We start from the raw sequence: 19,745 nt of genomic DNA on the forward strand, positions 1-19,745 counted from the left end.
TTAGGTTCGCATTTATTTATTGTACCGTATCAACTGATCCCACCTGGACCAGGAGGACAACAAAAGAGGGGCATGTACATATAAAAGGACGCAAAGGGTTTGGGTTTTACAGCATCTTTGTGTTCACACTGACATTAATGTACCACGGTTTACACAAATCCCACTAGAGCCTAACAAATCCCAGATTCACTGGCCCATAGTGGGAAATGTGCTCTGAGGTTACTGCATATTTACATTAAATAAGATTAAATTAGGTTACAAAAATAGACGCAGCTCAAACTTGGCTTTTGGGTTGTGGTTGGTCTGTTAAGAGAAGAGGATGATGGGACTAATGGATATGGTGTAAACATGTGGTTGAGATGGCTGCCCTTTCATGCTGAACAAAGAGCAATCAGCTGTATTAACATTTATCAAAGCGAGACAAAATCCAGCATTTCTGTCAGATGCTTTTAAAAAGGGCACCTTCTCCTCCTGAAGGAATGAGTGATGGTGGAAGAACAGAAACACTCCCAAACAGACCTCAGGACTTCTCTGAGGCCAGGGCACAGTCGAAGGAGGTGGACAGTACTTTACAGATGGCCTGGGCGTGTTCCTGTAGAGCACAAATGATGTGTTACACAGATGAACAAAGACAGGTGGAGTCTTCTATACACCGCAATTCAAAAGTTTGGGTCAGTTTTTTAACAAAATTAATACTTGTATTCAGAAAGGATGTGTTAAATTGATCAAAAGTGACAGCAATAACATTTGTTACGTAAGATTTCTACTTGAAATAAATGCTGTTCTTTTAAACTTTCTATTATTGAATATCAATATCTATCAGTTTTTCACAAAAATATTTAGAAATGTTTCTTGAGGCCCAAATCAGCATGTGTGACCCTGGACCACAAAACCAGTCTTAAGTCGCTGGGGTATATTTGTAGCAATAGCCAACAATACATTGTATGGGTCAAAATAATTTTTCTTTTATGCCAAAAATCATTAGGATATTAAGTAAAGATCATGTTTCATGAAGATATTTTGTACATTTCCTACCACAGATATTAGTAATACGCATTGCTAAGGACTTTTAGACAACTCTAAAGGTGATTTTCTCAATATTTAGATTTTTTCGCACCCTCAGATTACAGATTTTCAAATAATTGTATCTCTGTCAAATATTGTCCCATTTATTTTTATTTTATTTATTCAGCTTTCAGATGATGTATAAATCACAATTTAAAAATAAATTGACACCTATGACTGGTTTTGTGGTCCAGGGTTACATATTAATATGATCTCTGAAGGATCATGTGACACTGATGGCAAAGCTGAATTTTCAGCAACTTTACTCCAGTCTTCAATGTTACATTTTAAAATATATTAAATTTGTAATAATTTAAAATGTGATATTTCACAATATTACCGTTTATTGTATTTGAGAAAATAAATGCTGCCTTAGTGAGCATAAATTAAAAAATAAATAAAAATAAGCTTATCAAACCCAAACATTTGAACGGTAGTGGAGTGTATAATATGGTATGTTTATAGTATAAATATAAGACATACAGTATGTAATACATATGTAAAATAGTCAGTTTCAATTATGTTCAACTGAACAATACATCACTCAGTTAAAATAAATGTATTAAAAATAAATGAGTAAAATGCATGTCAATAATGCATTGTCATTGTATATAAATATAAAAGGTTTTATATAAATGAATACTTCAATTAACAAAACCTCCGCACACCTGACGGCAATAAATAGGTGCGTCGGAAACAAAGACCAGCCAGGTCAAAAACTAAAAAATAAAGAAACAAATCCAGCACACTATTTATGCAAAAAATATCTATATCAAAATATTTATTAACAACGTTTCGGTCGCATGACCTTCATCAGGAATTTTAATTTTAATTTCAATAATCCTTGTTAATTTGATTTTAAATTGCAATTACTTTTAAATAGATGTTTATTATGTTTTACCCTAATCACTTTAAATAAAATTGGTTTACTTTATCACCCATTTCAGAGCAAATACAGAAATACCGAATACTGTTTTCTGCTACATTGTCCAGATCATACTTGACACTTCCTGTCTTGAGGTCTTACCGCACTGCTACACTGATACACCCAGATGCTGCACTCCTGCTGCTCTGCATCTGTGGTCTTCAGGGCGAGCAGGTTTTTTCCAGCACCCAGACCATCATCATAGCAAAGCATACGTACAATCAGGTAGAGCGGGTGACGGTGAAGCACATCCTGAGAAGACAAGACAATCAATAGCAAATCAGATACTGAGAGGAGCACAGCCATGCCATTATTTCAGTGTCCAGCACTGTGAAATGATGAGTGGGTAATGTTCCGTTTCAGTTCCACAGAATTATTATTGTTTTGTGATTATGAATCTAAATGCTTTTATGTGCTCCTATATTTGAGATATATATATATATATATATATATATATATAGATAGATTACAAAAAAAAAAAAAAAAGAGCCAAATCTCTCATACGAACACTAAAAATTGACACTGGGTCAGGTGAATGAACTCACACACTGGTCCAATGAGGCCACTTTAATTCCATACTTGGACACTCCCAGAATCATCTCCTCATCTCCAGGCACAAACGGCAGTTTCCCATCTTGCTTTAAAGTGAATGCATGAGACAAAGTTTTTAAACATCATAATATTATGCATGGAGTCTGAAGCTAACCATTTAATTTCTGCTTTATAATCAGTGGTGCCACTTTGTACTAGAGACCTGCACTCCCGCAGGAGTACCGCGGGACCCAACACAACAGGGTGCGGCGCGGGACAACTCTTGATGGGCGAGTGCAGGTGGGAAGAGACTCGTGTGTGTGCGGGATGCAGGAGAATAAAATTGTTTGTGGGACTCCCGCAAAATAGAAATTATCTAAACATAAAATGTCTAAAACATAAATTATTTATCTGTTGCACAAAAGCAAAAGGAACAACTAATATTAACATCAAAATGATTAACATGCGCAAGCTAGACAGAGTTTCTATTTATAACAAGTGTTTAAAGGGTTGCGTAGTGTAGCCAATCACAGACTCAGCTGTTGATTTCTGGAATGCAATGGCCAGTCAGAGGTGACTCACCACAGTGCTGAAATTGCGTGCTCACGAATTGTCTCATTTTAATACAAGAAGTGTAGACATTGTGAAAGATTCATTGTGCATATGTTCATTGTGTTATAACAGAGCTTTATGATATCGCGATGAACTGAGATGTCAGCTTTTAGTGATAAAGGAAGCTGCTCGCATTTTGCCATGCCTAACCATGCTGGCAGCAGCCCATGCTTGCCTTTCTGTTAAAAATAACAGTGGTTTATGAATGTTGAGGCTTAGCCTAAATAACAAATATTTTATCGGGAGCGTTTATGCTGGGATGTTGTGGAGCTTAGGAGAGGTTACAGAACCATTTCATGTAAATTTCTTCGATGTACAGAAAAAAAAAATCAGACGGTTTCATCGGGCGCATGCGCCTGGACCACTGATCTATAATAGAGAATTCATTATATATAGATCAGTGGCCTGGACCTATGTTAACTTCCGGTCTGTGTTTGTTTATCGGTCTGGCACAAACACAGTTAAAGTTAAAGTGATGAGTAATGAGTAAAGTTGGGCTCAGGTTGTTGTGCTGTGGGATGTGTTTCACATACATTTATTTATTTGTGGCGACTCGCCACGATATCAAAAACGGACCGATTTTCCAAATGGCTTCGTTGAATAAACATGAGCACGTAATGCACGTTTAAAAATCAAAACGAGGTGCGGGTGTTTTTATATCACTGTACAGTGTGTGCAGAATTATTAGGCAAGTTGATATTCTGGTCATATTTTTTTTCCAAGAACATTTTACCAATTCCAAACCACAATCTTAATAACTACTATTGATTTTGTATTTAATCATTTATAAGTGATATATAATTGTCCATGAAGGCTGATAGTCAGAAACTTCTTATTTCAGGTGTGCAGAATTATTAGGCAGGTTTTCCTTTACAGATAACATGAGCCAAAAAAGAGATTGAACTCAAGAATAAAAAAAGTTAAAATTATTAAATGCCCATGAGAATGATGCAATACTAATGCATTAATAGAATTAGCAAAGTTAATTCTCATTGAGTTATGCTCATTGGGTCAGCACGGTCAGAAAAAACAGGTGGCGAGGAAGAGACACGTTAACTGCAAAAGAATTAAGAATTAAGGTGAAGAATTAGGTGAGAAACCATCAGGAACCATTTAGTCTCCAGCACCATCATTTTCCAGAACTGCAACCTTCCTGGAGTCTCCAGAATTACAAGGTGTCAGGTTCTCAGAGACTTTGCTTGGGTAAAAAATTCTTTAAAATGGCCCTCACTTAAGAATAACATGCTGAAGTGTTGTGAAATACATGAAGACTGATTTTGTATAGGATTAATGGACAGATAAGTTGTGAGTGACTCTTGAAGGACCAGCATCACATCCTCTTGTGCCACAGTTTGAAGAATTTATCTTCCAGAATCTGGCAGTAAGTTTTAGGAGCTCATTTTAGTTCATCTCCTATCCTGAAAAGTCTGTCTTGCAGGATTGATTAAAAATGAGCTCCTAAAACTTACTGCCAGATTCTGGAAGATAAATTCTTCAAACTGTGGCACAAGAGGATGTGATGCTGGTCCTTCAAGAGTCACTCTCAACTTATCTGTCCATAAATCCTATACAAAATCAGTCTTCATGTATTTCACAACACTTCAGCATGTTATTCTTAAGTGAGAGTCATTTAAAATATTTTTTCCTCCAAGCAAAGTCTCTGAGAACCTGACACCTTGTAATTCTGGAGACTCCAGGAAGGTTGCAGTTCTGGAAAATGATGGTGCTGGAGACTAAATGGTTCCTGATGGTTTCTCACCTAATTCTTCACCTTAATTCTTAATTCTTTTGCAGTGTCTTTTCCTCTCCACCTGTTTTTTCTGACCGTGCTGACCCAATGAGCATTTCGCTGCCCAATGGTCATGCCTTAACTTAAAAAGAAAACCTGCCTAATAATTCTGCACACCTGAAATAAGGAGTTTTTAACTTTCAGCCTTCATGGACTGAAGGCTGAAATGATTAAATACAAAATTGATAGTAGTTACTAAGATTGATGTGGTTTGGAATTGGTAAAATGTTCTTGGAAAAAAAATACGACCAGAATATCAACTTGCCTAATAATTCTGCACACACTGTATTTCTGAAGGAATACTGTCTTTAGAAAATGTTCGATGTCATTTTCATTTCATCTAACAAGTTATATGCCTGATAAAGCAGCGTTTGTAAGCTCAGCGCCGTTTTGTGTAACGTACAGCCCAACAGCCGTTTCCGGGGAAACCTCTAGTTCTCCCGCTAAACATGAATTTTGCGGGCGGGATACCAGATAAGATATATTTCTGCGGGAGCGGGCAGGAAATCCATCCCACGCAGGTCTCTACTTTGTACCTATCCTCTAGGACAGGAGATAAGATAAAGTATTCATTCTAAATATATTTCAACATCAACCTAAAATAAGAATTATGGCTTCTACAAAAGTAAAGTGGTCACATGACAAAAAAAAAAAAAAAAAAAAGTTTGCTAGATTAAACAAACACTTCACTAAATACGATTTGCTGAAAAATTACTAATTTACTAAACATGACTATCAAACATGACGAGGAGAAATGTTGCATTACATCACTTGCTCACCAAAGATCCTCTGCGGTGAATGGGTGCCGTCAGAATGAGAGTCTAAACAGCTGATAAAAACATCACAATCTGCAAGTAATCCATGACTCCAGTCCACCAATTAACATCTTGTGAAGTGAAAAGCTGTGTGTTTGTAAGAAACAAATCCATCAAGAAGTTTTCATTTTAAACTTTCACTTCTGGCTAAATTATGAGTCCATGAACCATAAGAAGTCTGCTTCCTCTAGTGAAAAAGTCCATTATATGTTGTCCTCTCACATCAAAATGCACTGACATATTTGTTTAGAATTTCACTCCTGATTAAGACGGAATGACCTCTTCACTGGAGAATACAATTTTAGGGACTCATATTTTAGCTGGATTTTGATGGATTTGTTTCTTACAAACATTCAGCGTTTCACTTCACAAGATGTTACTTAATGGACTTGAGTCATGTGGATTACTGTGATGTTTTTATCAGTGGTTTGGACTCTCATTCTGACGGCACCCATTCACCGCAGAGGATCCACTGGTGAGCAAGTGATGTAATGCTACATTTCTCCAAATCTGTTTTGATGAGGAAACAAACTCACCTAAATCTTGGATGGCCTGAGGGTGAGTAAATTTTCAGCAAATTTCCATTTTTTGGGTGAACTATTCCTTTAAGAGTTCACACATCTAATCGTCCCCTTTTGTAGGTCCTTACCTGAGCTGCATCGATGTAGTTGATCAGGTCTAGAGGCTCCTGCAGGGTTTTACTCATCTCAAACTGCAGCTTCTCGATGGCTCCCACATACTTGACTCTGAACTCAGCACAGGTGTCAGACACGGCGTTACCTGAGGGTTCAACAAGGTCAGGAACTAGTGAGGGTCACAAATGTACACGCATGAGTTTATAGATGTTTCTGTGAGGACTAACTTGAGCTCTTGGTGGAGTCCGTATCAAGACTGGCAACTGTGCTTGACCTAGACAGGCCTCCCAAACTGGAATCTACTGACTGAGGGAGATTAGAGTTTATCGTGACCTTTGTGGAAAACAGAACTCAGCAGACAGAATGGCTGAATTCCAATAACAATGTAATCTATTCTTTCTATACCTAATAGAAATGTGAAAATGGAAATTAAGCCAATATTTATTTAAGATGCATGTACTTAATGACTGCTGGTAAACCAACCTTGCTTTTAGTGCTGACCTCACTGCTCTGGGAGCTGCTGCTGCTGTGGCGCTTCTTGACCTTTCGAAACATCCTTCACCATGACGCCAGTGCTGCAGGTCTCCAGCTTACCAGCAGATGGCAACAGAGTCTGAGGAGATTAGCAGCATTAGTACCATTTCAATTCATCAAAATCATCTCAGAAACCCATAGTTTCCTGTAAAAATGGATTTTAATCAAAGAACAAACATTTAAATAACATGATTATTTCAAGGTTCGTACACCGTTTGACCAATGTGGTTTTTTTTCTTTGGTAGATTTCCATTTGTATGTCAGGTACTAATTTTTGAAAGAATTTATGCTTAACAGTGTACAATTGACACTACTAACACTAAAGAGAAAGTACAATATGCTAGCCAATTAAATATTTTAGAACAAAGCAAACATAGAAACAAATATAGAAATAAATATGAAAAACATAAAAATAAAATCATGATCTTCCAGGCCTTGAACTCCAAAAATAATTTTTGACCCATTCTCTGGAAATAATTCTCATTATTTGATACTAGGAATCTTTGGAAGATTGATTCAATAAAAAAAAAAAAAAAAAAGTAAAAAAAAAAGTAACTCTCTCACAATTCTCTTTTTTTTCCTGCAATTAAAAAAAAAAAAAAAAAAAAAACTGAACTGTGAGCTATAAAATCTGAATTGTGAGATGCAGTATAAACTCAGAAATGCAAAATATAAAATCGCAATTCAACAAATAAAAGTATGAATTGAGATAAAAAGTTACAATAGTTTTTTTTATTGTGGCAGAAAAAAAAAAAGAATTATGAGATGTCAACAGAATTCTGAGAAAAAAAAGGTCAAAATTTCAAGATATAAACACTGAATCAAGAGATGTAACAAACTGAATCGTGAGAAGAAAAAAAAAAAGAGGCAGAACTCCTCAAAAAAAAAACTTCAATCTGAAAACTTTTCCGCCCCAGAAATGCAAATTTGAATAAATCTCACAATTCTGACTTTTACCTTATTTGTTTATTTTAACCCATGACAGAAACAGCTTCCATAGGAATCAGACTTTAAGATATTGTAAAATAAATAAAATATTCTACAAACATAATAAAAGCAAATGGATTTACAATAATATAATGGATTTATATATATTATTATATATTACATTTTCCGGCTAAAATTACTATTATTCCTTCATTATCAAATTATATCGTAATACATCACATCATTCATTACATCACTTTTTTAAAATTATTATCAGTTTAAAAATATATAATAATAATAATAATAAACTGAATACTACGTTAACTATTAACCAAAAAACGATGTGCCCATGACTGAAAACTGAGAGCGGTCTCAGCGTGATGCAAAACTAACAGGGTTCCTTATGTAGTATTTCTGTTCAGATATAATAGACATATTACATTAAGAAAAACACTGCCTTAGAGTATGAGAAACAGCTTGGACGTGTTCTGGGGTTCAGGACACTCCACGAGCCCACGCCCCATAAAACAATGGTGCCAAACTTTGAGTAACTTTCTAATAATAGAGTCGCTCAGCTCGCGCTTTATGATTTCTTTAGGCGCGAGCTCACCGCGAGCCCATTGTTAATGAAAACCCCGCGGAAAGTAACGGAAACCCGTTGCTAGGATAAACACTCAACAGCACCCCATGTCTAAATAGACTAATACGAGCGCAAAGGGCTCTTATTTGGTCCTTTATTGGCATCTCTACAATTAAATATGGAGAATTTGAACTTGGTAAACAAGCACACTGGGCATACCTCTATTTTGAGCTCACTATGCAGCAGTGTACGGCTGTAATGATTATTAATAGGTAGGTTCATCAAAGCAGCAGTCGGCGGCTCTCTCTGTTTTGGCGAGACTTGGCGTTGACACTTCACTTCCTGTACGGCTCCACCCAGCACTTCTTAAAGGGGACGCACGATAGTAAATGGCTGTGTTTACACTGGATTAAAGGGATAGTTCATCCCAAAATGAGAATTCTGTCATTAATTACTCACCCTCGTGTCGTTCCAAATCCGTAAGACCTTTGTTCATCTTCGGAACAGAATAAAGACATTATTGATGAAATTGGAGCTCTCTCTGCATAGACAGCAAGGCAACTGAATGTTTCCAGACCCAGAAAGGTAGTAAGGGCATCGGTAAAGCAGTCCATGTGACTTCAGTTTAGCGAAGCTACAAGAATACTTTGTGCACAAAGAAAACAAAAATAACAATTTTTTCTCTCCAAAATAACTGCCATTTTGGAGAGTACCACCACGTAGGCGCGCACTTTCCCCTGAACGTTTTCATTGGAAAGTGCGCGCATGCATTGTGGTACTCTTCAAAATGGTGGAAGACAGTAACTCGGGGAGAAGAATTGTTGAATAAAGTTGTTATTTTGGTTTTCTTTGCACACAAAAAGTATTCTCGTAGCTTCACAAAATTGAAATTGAGCCACAGTAGAACGAAGGTCTTACGGGTTTGGAACTACATGAGGGTGAGTAATTAATGACAGAATTTTCATTTTTGGGTGAACTATCCCTTTAACAACTTGAATTTACTACTACTACTACTACTACTACTACTACTAAAGTCTCTTTAAGATAGTCTACTAAATTCTGCATAGTATATTACCTAATATTTTAAAATAGCAGAAGTGCCTGTGTTTAGAACTGATATGAGCTTACTAACTGTAAAATACATAATCTAGCCTATGTATTTATTCATTTATTTACTCATTTATTAAATATCAAGTAGCTTAGAATGGAGTCCATTTTAAATAGATCCTCTTGCAATTTAATAAATAGGCTAGTGTGTATTCAGCTTCCATTTATTTGTTACTGCCCTTGGCATAACTAGAAACGTATACGCTATTCATTATAAAATAATAATAATAATTACTATTAAGATTTTATTAATTTACATTACATTTCCAGGTCTAGAAATCAATTTTAAAATTAGGCTTCCTTTTATATCCAGGTTTTTCCAAGACTTTTTGACGGGGAAAATAAGAAATATCTTGATTTTTAGTTGATTTGGCAACATAATGCTTGTTTTGTCTTTTATTCACTTTAAGTCATTGGAGGTGTGCTGAGGTCCCCTAGTGGGCCCTGGCCCCATTAGATAACAACCAACTATTTATTTGTTTATAATAATAAATTAACGTTTGTTTTTCTCTCTACAAAGGACGCATCTATTTAGCGGTTTAAACACTGTACCGTTGCTAATATGATGCTTTAAACACACTCATAAGTTTCCAATCTAAATCCACCACCCGGTGGTCTGCTAAGACTTAAGTTTCATTTAGGATATCCAATATTTTTAAAGACTGATTGAGGCTTGTTTCACTATTTTCAAATTCAACATTATTTTAAAACGTGCGCATTTTACTATGTTCTTACGTTGTAAACATAAATGAACCACCTTCTCATTGGGTGGGCCACGGCTGAAAGGCCCACCCGTAGCTTCGCCACTGGTAAGTGTCCGTGTTCTCAGCCAGCTACCGGCGCGCGCTGTAGTCTTTGAAGACAGGAAAGCAGTCACGCGCTTTAGTAAAACGATTAGATGATTCAGCGCGTGGAAGCGAACGATTCAAAGATTCAAACGCCGAATCGTTCGGAAACGAAGCACCACATTGACATTTCTGCTTCCTAGTAGACTTGAAGTCGTCAGGTGTTGTTGCTGTTACTATGTCGACACTAAAGAAAGTTATATGGCCCCAAATCATTCTCTTCGGCGACTCAATAACGCAGGTAACATTTTGGGACACAGGTCAGTTTGGGTTTTATTCTTTACTCTGACATGCCGTGTTTTTGTTTCAGTTTGCGTTTCAAGCGAACGGATGGGGATCCGAAATCTCTCATAAACTCGCCAGGTACAAATTTTATGACAGCACGGATGTATTATTGCATTCATACCGCTGCAGCGGATGATTTTATCATTCCTTTAATTTGTTAGAAAATGCGACGTAGTAAACAGAGGCTTGTCGGGTTACAACACAAGGTGGGCTAAGATTGTGCTTCCTCGCATCGTGCCCATTTCTGATGCTCCTATTGCGGCTGTGACCGTCTTCTTCGGCGCTAATGATTGTGCATTGGAAGGTAAGAACATTTCACGTGTCACTTCAAGATCTAAACACCAGCGGCAGCGATACTATGAGACACTTACAAACGTTTCTTTCCAGACAAAAACCCCGCGCAGCACGTGCCTCTCCAGGAGTTCACGGAGAATATAAAAGATATTGTCAAATATCTGCTGTCTATAGGAGTGTCCAATGACAAGATCATCTTCATCACACCACCACCACTTCAAGAAGCTGCCTGGGAGAAAGAGTGCTTGCTAAAAGGTGACACACCTCCTGAATTTAGGTTGTGTTCAGTAATAGTGTACTAAAGGTTTCCTCAAATCTTTCCCTGGAGGGCCAATGTGCTGCAGAGTTTAGCTCCAACCCTGATCAAACTGACCTACCTGTGATTTTCTAACGATCCTGAAGACTCTGATTAGCATGCTCAGGTGTGTTTGATTAGGGTTACAGCTAAACTGCAGGAGTGGGCCAGATTTGAGGATGCGTGGTGTACTGCATGTTGCACAGCCTAGTGTTAGAAAATAGCATGTGAAATAGTATGCAATGTTGTATATGGTAGTATTCTACTTTGCCATCATATGACCTCATTATGCATATTTAATTAAAATCATAAAGTTATTTAGCATTTTAACCCAATTTAAAATGTCATTTTATGTTAAAATGTTTGAACTCTAGACAGTCTGAACAAATAGATCAAAGATGGTAATCATAATGGATTCTTAATTTGAGAGCCTTGCTTTGATGGATACAGTACTATATTTTCATTGTCGAGAGAGAGAACACACACACACACACACACGTCTGGTTTGCTGTCCTTGTGGGGACTCTCCATAGGCGTAATGCTTTTTCTACTGTACAGACCGTATATTCTATTTGCCCTACACCTAAACCTACCCCTTACAGGACACTTTCTGCATTTTTAGATTTTCAAAAAACTTAATTCTGTGTGATTTATTAGCTTGTTTACCCATGAGGACCTCAATTTAGGTCCCCACCGTGACACAAGTCCCCATGAGTCTGTGTGTATTCAGGCTTAAGTCCCCACCTGAATAGAAAATCAGGTACACAGAGATAAGTTGCACTGTTGTGTAAGACACATTTAATTATTACATTAAGAAATTACATAAAATACCGGTAAATAAAATGAAACATTAATAAACATTAGTTAAACTATAAACATGTATTTTAGTTCCCTTCACTTTACAACTAATCTTTTAAAGGAATGGAAAAATATACAGTATAAAACAATTCTTTATAAACAACATTTGACTTGCAAAATACCTATTTAGTTCCGAAATTATAACCAGATCACTTCATGCAACTTGGCAGTGTAGCAAATTACATGAAACATGCATTGCTGCATATTGCACGCGGTTTCACATACTATTTTTAAAAAAATACTTGGCAGAGTATATAGTGTAGAGCAAGCAGAACTTAAGTATTTAGTTACAAAGATCAGTCTCGCTCTCTCTCTCACACACATAATGAATTTGATTTACAGTGTGTTTAAATGCTCTCTTTATCAGGTTCAGCTTTGAATCGGCTGAACTCTGTGGCTGGTCAGTATGCGCAGGCCTGTGTTCAGGCTGCTGGACAGTCTGGTGTGGATGTTCTGGATCTCTGGACGCTCATGCAGAAAGACGGACAGGTAAAGCACATGCTGGCAAAACCATAAATGATATACTGTAGTGAATTGACTTATAAACATGAGAACTAGAATACAAACAAATGCTTTTTCCCTTCAGGATTTCTCAGTGTATCTTTCGGACGGACTTCATCTCTCTGATAAAGGCAATCAGTTTGTGGCAGAGCATTTATGGACACTTCTTGAGAGGCGAGTGACTGATTTGCCCTTCATTCTGCCTTACTGGGGGGACGTGGACCCAAAATGCCCTGAGAGCAGCCTACTGTGTGATTAAAACACAGGTCAGATGATGCACAGCGTACAAAACACCATTCAGTTCCTGTGGTTTGGACATTTTTTGATCCGCTTATCATCATAAATTGTGCAAGGACCATCCACCAGTCACGACTTGATTTGAAAACAGGAGGTGTTTTGAGTTAAATCACAGATGTCGCAGATAATGTTTAATGTTCAGCCAAAAATATATTTAGATTTCAGAACCGCTAATGTGAGGCCAATTGATTTATTGAGCTTCTTATACGCACTAAGCTTTTAAGTTGGGACAATAATGGCTTTCAATTTTAGATCTTCTTGCAATATCACATGTATTTTCTTTCAGGGTCATAAAATAATCAAAAACACTTCAGTGTAGAGGCAGTTTATTCATGTGGCTTCAAACCCCAAGAATACATGTTAAATAAATGTGACATAACCAAGCATCAAAAACACACACACTGAATGATAGCAGAATGAGATCAGATACAGCTGTCTACATCCAAGTGAGATGTTTTAATTACTTCTGATTTGATATACAGGAAAGTAAGAAACAATACAAAATATATATTTAGTCATTTGACTTATTATGGCACATTAAAACTTTACAAGATCTTAAAATTCGACTGTAATAGTTAAAGTCAGATATTTCACAGTGGGGGAATACTATATCGATTGATTTTGGTCACGTCTATACAACGGTTTTAGTGACAAAAAGAGAAAATCTATGAAATATGCACATCCCTCGGCTCTGTAATCAGTGTTTCACATATTCATACTGCTATATTAAAATGACATGAGATGCTATAGAGTATATAGTAGTACAAATTAAACTGAACAAACCTTGACGCAAAAAAATGAAGTGCAATTTCTATCTTTAAGCCTTAAGAACACGTAAAATAAAACTCATTATAAATTGCATCTCTTCTTACATTTTCCAAACACGTATGACATTTAATTCATAAACATATGGCATAGGACATGCATAGCTTGAATCTTCTCAGCAAGTCGACCAGTGTAATATTAAAAGTATAGAGTCATGCAGTAGTCCTGCTGCTCATGTTCTTAATGAGGTATACATGAATAAAAATACAAAAATTTTACACTACTGGACGTGTTACAAGGCACATACTGACTGTATTAAAAGAATATTAAATATAAGTTAAAGGGACAGTTTACCAAAAATGAAAATTCTGTCATCATTTACTCACCGTCATGTCATTCCAAACCCAGAAGTCTTTTAATCATCTTCGAAACCTGCATTCTCTCCAATCAAAAGTCCATTCTCCCAAAACTTTCATACTTGAAAAAAATCATGAATACATTATAATCAACGCTTTACATGATGAACAGATTTAATGCTGGATTTTGTTCTCTTCTATACATTGATCAACACACAAAGCGTGTAAAGTTGATCATTTCTGGTAAATAGAAAGCAAATATAAAGTGATTGTATCTCTTCGGAAGACCTGGATTAAATTATATTTGATTCATATAGATTTACAGTGTCTTTATGAACATTTTGAAGTGTGAGTTTTGGCAGAATTAATTTTAAATGACGGACAGATCTCTCTCAGGTTTTATTAAAAACATCTTCATTTGTGATTTTTGGGTTTGAAACGTCATGAAGGTGAGAAAAATGATAGCATCATTTTCATATTAAGGTGAACTGTCCCTTTAAGATCTAAGGACAGCACCTGTGATTGTCAGTTACCACAAAACATTATTTTGATTTGTACTTCGGTTTATAAAAAAAAAAAAAAAAAGAGAAACAACAGCCATATATAGGGCTAATGTAAAACGATTAAAGGAATGGTTCACGCTAAAATGAAACTTCCGTCATCATTTACACAACCTTGTGTTTTTCAAAACTGTATTACTTACTTTCTCAATTGGAACATAAGAAGAAGATATTATGAACACTGTTGCTACTGTTTCTGTCCATACAATAAAAGTCACTGGGGTCCAAAAGAATATTTGACCCCTCTGACTTCCATGCATCTGTGTTTCCACAAAAGAAAGTCAAGTCATACAGGTTTGGAACGGCATCAGGGTGAGTAAAAAATAACAATTAAAATTTTTGGATAAACTATCCATTTAAACACATAGACTTTTGTCTTTTTGCTGGCTTCTGAAACTGCTGAGTCATATTTCACAGCCAAAGATGCTGTCCAAAGCTGTATTGAATTTCTTCCTTTAATTTTTGAATTGACCAAATGCAAAGTCATTTTCTCTTGGCAGTTTCTGACATGCTTTTAAGTAGCACTCTATTTTTAACAACTACAACTGTGCATTAAAGGAATGCTACACAATTTCTAAGAACCAACCAAAATGTGTCAGCAGTTTACACATCACGTACACTTTTAAATGCACCAACAAAATGAAGCCTGATTGCACCCTAATCCTCACAGCTCAAGTCATTTTTGACTCATGCCAGTGTCAGTCTCAGCACTCCGTCTCCTTACTGTCAATGCGTGCCTGTCTCGTCAGCCGTCTCTTGTCCCCGTGGGATGGCGTTGACTGTCCGGTGAGGTCCTCGAAGGACCTGGCAGCTGTGCCGCTTTGACGGAAGCCGGCCTCCTCGTCCAGGTGAGAGGAGTCTCCGTTGGAGTCCTCCTCGATTGTGGCCATTCGCAGCGGATCCGCTTTGAGTGCGGCGGAGAGGTTGGCAGGGTCTGGGCCGGCGAGCGTCTCCTGTGCCAGGCCTGTGGGGCCTAGCGAGGGCTGAGGTTGCGCTGCCGCTGAATGCAGATGAGGGGCCTTCACAAAGCGGATGGGCGCCGATTCCAGACCGCTCATCATCTCTGCGGCTGCGCTCTAAGGACAGAATTTGTGATGGAATAAGTAAGGGAGACTTATCGTAGTATTCACAAGATCTTGCATAAACAGGGATGGGCATGAGTGCTCGGAAGTGACAGCAATGATTGATTATCAAAGTACTGTGTATCATGGATTTTTACTTTCTTCTTGTCAAAAACATTTAAACCAGTGGTTCTCAAAGATATTTCTTTTGGAATTTCTGCTGAAACTGAAAATGCTGCTTGATTTTCATTAAAGGGGTCATCGGATGCCCATTTTCCACGAGTTGATATGATTCTTTAGGGTCATAATGAAAAGTCTATAACATACTTTGGTTAAAATTTCTCAATGGTAGTGTAAAACAACACCCTTTTTACCTTATCAAAATCAACCCGTTTTGTTGCATGCTGCTATAAATGCAAATGAGCTCTGCTCACCCCGCCCCTCTCTTCTATGGGGTGACGAGCCGTACTCTGAGAGACTTAATTTAGCTGCGGAACTTGCTAACTAGCACGTTATTAGGAAAGGCGATTGCAAGGGGTGCAACGGATTGTAGATGATCCGTGATCCGCACGGACCAGACACCACGGCTCGGCACGCATGTGATTCGCAGGTTAACTGTTAAGTTTAACCATCATAGAGTTAAAGTTTATCATTTGCAAGTGTTTTGTCTTGCCAATTTACCTATTCAAACAAAAGAGAACACACGCACTGTTTTTTTTTACCGCTGCTGCACACACCCGAAGCAAGCACACGCAGAGAGAGAGAGAGGCGCGATTCAGACTGCGCGATTCACACAGATTGATTCCTCTTTCACTTCTCTTTGAACGGAAACACACAAACTTATGTTTAAATACCCATTTTGGCTAATATTCTGGTAAACACAGTTGGTTATGTCTTAAGTAAACCGAAACAGCTGAGAAAGAAACCGGATGTGTGTCAGTATTAGGTATGTGCATTTGGTCTTAAAGAGACAGCAGCCTGTAAATACCTGCAGTGAAGAGCACTATTGTGTTATTTTACAATTAATTATTACATTTCTGCACCTGAATACTAGTGTTACTGACTTTATTAGTAACTTTATGTTGTATTCATCTATGCATGTAATTTGTGTAACTGTTCTTATTTTATTACTGACTTAGTTCAGCTAGTAGTTTTTGCTGTGGTATTGAAGTACTTAAAAGTAAGCTTTCAGTAATTAATAAAAACCAAACTTTTTGTTTGTTTTTTGCTGATCCAAAAAATGATCCGATCCGTGACTCAAAATCCATAATATCATCTGAACCACGAGTTTTGTGATCCGTTGCACCACTAGCAATTGCAAAGATTCATAAAAAACATTGATACATGAAAATTCATTTCGTGATTTTAAAAGATACTGATTCTGTATATTTTTCAATAAATATAATTATTAAATGGGAGAAATAAATGATTTCAGTTTACACTTTTCTTTGTTTGTAGCAATTTAATTAAGTATTTCTAAGAAATATAATTTTATAATATTTAATTTTAAGTTGACCCGTGGACCCCTTGGAAGTTTGCTGGTACTTTTGTACCATCTGTAGGATCTAATTTAAACTATTTTTAACATGCAATCTTAAAACTGTGACTGAATTAACAGCAAAACGCGATACAAAGACATCTGAATGATGTTTATGTATGTAAACCAACAACTGATTTATGAAAACATTTTTGTAAATTTTTTGCATTTAAAAATACAATTTGTATTATTTTTTATTTTATTATTATATATTTTTATTTTTTTATAATAGCACTTTTACTGAAACTTGGACAAATTATTATTATTTTTTTAATTCAGCTTTTGCATCATTTAAATTTTTATTTTAAAATAGCACTTTTACTGAAAATTCTTCTTCAAAAGTGGGCAGAAAAAAATTAAAAAATGTTTTAAAATATAAATATAAAAATAAACAATATAAATATTTAAAAAAAAAACGTTTGTACCATCTCTAGGATCCAATTTTGATCAATTTTACAAATTTTTTAATACACAAATATAGAGTTATACAGTATAGATAAAACTAGAACAAATCTATTACAATACACAAAAACAATAATTCATATATATATAAAGAAACGTAAATTTATACATAATTTTAATTACATAGTAGCGCAGTTATAGTATTCTGATTCATCTGTCAAGTACGACTAGACAAACTGATGCTCATCCCTATGCAAAACATAAACAGCATGCTACATGAGTTATTGCAGAAAAATATGCATCTGCCAAATCAGTAACAGTCCATTCACATCTCTTGAACCAAATCAAATGAAGAGGCGGGTACCCGTAGCGTATGCAGTATCAAGAGAGTTTCAAAGCCGTGCATTTAAAACGCTCCAGTACTGAACTGCATCCAAAAACACCAGAAACCGGCAACACATCCTTATGGACACTGAATGCACGAGACATACAGGACAAGCTGAACTAAACTCAGTCCGTCTGACACGTCACAACCAGCGCGCTCCAACTCATCACACTCAGGGGGCACAGCGGTGCGGGGGCCGTATGACGCTCACTCACCTGAGTTGAGAGCTCTACTACACACCTCCACCACCATCTGCTGCAGTTCCACAAGGGTCAGAGCAAACAAGCCACAAGTCATACATGTGCAGCCACGCTCGCCCATACTCGCCCTGATAAAAGACGCCATGCTAACTGGATCAGCAAGTTATTATGTTACTTTGCGGTGCTGGGTGACTTTAATGCAGGTTTAGTTTGTTAGTTAGTCTGTTAGTAATCTTATCTCTGCTGCAAGAGAAAGGAGCCATGGTGGAGTTGTAGTTTTGTGACAGAAGGACTTACACTAGGGTACATCATGGTTTTGGAGTTTTCCTCATATTGCTGATCCAGTTTCTTGTCCTATGAATGAGCAAAGAGAAATGATCACTGTAATGTCTTATCTTTGAAGGGCTCATTTAGCCAAAAATTACAATTCTGTCATCATTTACGCACCATAGTACTTACATAATTACTTCTATGGAGGTATTATCAGAAACAGAAACAGAATTTTCTGAATATGACCGCAATACAAATGAGATTATAACACTAATTGAAATTTATTTAAGTTTACAAACTGTACAAAATAACAAGTATCCCATACACTTTAAAAAACGGTCAAGGATTAAAAAACAAACAAAAAAACACAAAGCCATTGGCTTATTTCCTTTGCGGTCCTAACTAAATTTTTGTTGTTGATGATTGAAATAAAGCTGAAATAAAATTAAATAAAAATATCAGATGAAAACCTATGATGAAAAACGAAATGAAAATGTTTTAAAATAAGCTTTTAAAATGATTAAAACAGAAATAAAGATAAAAACTAAATAGAAACATTAAAAAAACGAAGAAAATGACAAAACCATAATCATAACACAACAAAATTACAAAAACTTAAACTAGTTTATATCAAAATTACTAAAACTTACATTTAAATAAACAAAGTATTAAAAAAAGATAATTTAAAATATGAATAAATACTATTATAGTACATACATACAGTCATGGACAAAAATATCGGCACCCTTGGTAAATATGATCAAAGAAGGCTGTGAAAATTAATCTGCATTTTTAATCCTTTTGATATTTTATTTAAAGGGGTGGTTTACTGCGATTTCACTTTTTTCATTTTAAATAGTGTGTAATGTTGCTGTTGGCGCATGAACAGTATCTGCAAAGTTGAGGCGCTGAAAGTTCAACGTAAGCGGAGATATCGTCTTTTAAAAATCAGGAAGTTTAATGCCTACAAAAACGACTCCTATGGGACTACAACGAGATACTTCCCGGGTTGCATACGTAAAAAACCCATCAAACCCCTCCCTCCGGAACATGCCAAAGAGGGGGCAAGGCCATGTTCTGCGGCTTTGTTGAAGAGGAAGAGTTATAGTGGAGAGTTGTAGTCATGCGTGACGGCGTGGGCGTGACGTTTCCGGACAACGTGCAGTACGCAGTTTAGCCAATCACAACACACCGGCCCAACTAACCAATCTGAGCCCATTGCCTGTTTCTGAGGGAGTGGTTTCAGAGAATCAGGAAGTCAACCGGTCGTTCAAATGACAGAGGAGAAAGCGGCTTACAATAAAGGTGAAATAT

At 36.6% G+C, this 19,745-nt stretch overlaps 3 protein-coding genes across 13 annotated transcripts in view; 1 reads left to right on the forward strand and 2 right to left on the reverse strand.

Moving 5' to 3' along the window:
* On the reverse strand, positions 1 to 11,340 carry itgb1bp1 (integrin beta 1 binding protein 1). 7 transcript variants are annotated; one of them, XM_058750140.1, is made up of 9 exons: positions 11,022 to 11,141; positions 8,873 to 8,909; positions 8,633 to 8,778; positions 6,856 to 6,985; positions 6,600 to 6,678; positions 6,387 to 6,517; positions 2,536 to 2,628; positions 2,093 to 2,242; positions 1 to 592 (listed from the first exon to the last, which is right to left on the reverse strand). In XM_058750140.1, exons 4-9 carry the CDS (start codon positions 6,925 to 6,927, stop codon positions 521 to 523), a joined length of 597 nt encoding a protein of 198 aa, XP_058606123.1. In that variant the 5' UTR covers positions 6,928 to 6,985; positions 8,633 to 8,778; positions 8,873 to 8,909; positions 11,022 to 11,141; the 3' UTR covers positions 1 to 520. The 7 variants fall into 7 exon arrangements, with proteins under 7 accessions (XP_058606123.1, XP_058606116.1, XP_058606122.1 ...); XM_058750133.1 differs by having other exon boundaries at positions 6,387 to 6,541; XM_058750139.1 differs by lacking the exons at positions 8,633 to 8,778; positions 8,873 to 8,909; positions 11,022 to 11,141 and adding an exon at positions 11,322 to 11,340 and having other exon boundaries at positions 6,387 to 6,541.
* On the forward strand, positions 10,376 to 15,450 carry iah1 (isoamyl acetate hydrolyzing esterase 1 (putative)). 2 transcript variants are annotated; one of them, XM_058750132.1, is made up of 7 exons: positions 10,468 to 10,606; positions 10,676 to 10,728; positions 10,812 to 10,954; positions 11,038 to 11,199; positions 12,465 to 12,586; positions 12,684 to 12,864; positions 15,326 to 15,450. In XM_058750132.1, the coding sequence occupies exons 1-6, from the start codon at positions 10,544 to 10,546 to the stop codon at positions 12,855 to 12,857; spliced, it is 717 nt and encodes a 238-aa protein (XP_058606115.1). In that variant the 5' UTR covers positions 10,468 to 10,543; the 3' UTR covers positions 12,858 to 12,864; positions 15,326 to 15,450. The 2 variants fall into 2 exon arrangements, with proteins under 2 accessions (XP_058606114.1, XP_058606115.1); XM_058750131.1 differs by lacking the exon at positions 15,326 to 15,450 and having other exon boundaries at positions 10,376 to 10,606; positions 12,684 to 14,195.
* adam17a (ADAM metallopeptidase domain 17a) overlaps positions 13,205 to 19,745 on the reverse strand; it is a 22,451-nt gene continuing 15,910 nt past the window's right edge. Inside the window, exons 18-21 of one of the 4 annotated variants that reach the window (XM_058750128.1) lie at positions 18,459 to 18,515; positions 18,177 to 18,216; positions 15,301 to 15,652; positions 13,205 to 14,137 (exon numbers count right to left, since the gene is read on the reverse strand). In XM_058750128.1, coding sequence (XP_058606111.1) covers positions 15,303 to 15,652; positions 18,177 to 18,216; positions 18,459 to 18,515 — 447 coding nt within the window. In that variant the 3' untranslated portion in view covers positions 13,205 to 14,137; positions 15,301 to 15,302. Of the gene's footprint in view, positions 15,653 to 18,176; positions 18,217 to 18,458; positions 18,516 to 19,745 lie in introns of all 4 variants that reach the window. The other 3 variants (XM_058750130.1, XM_058750126.1, XM_058750129.1) reach the window with 3 other exon arrangements.

This window comes from Onychostoma macrolepis, chromosome 17 (genome assembly GCF_012432095.1).
Source record: "Onychostoma macrolepis isolate SWU-2019 chromosome 17, ASM1243209v1, whole genome shotgun sequence".
NCBI lineage: Eukaryota > Metazoa > Chordata > Actinopteri > Cypriniformes > Cyprinidae > Onychostoma > Onychostoma macrolepis.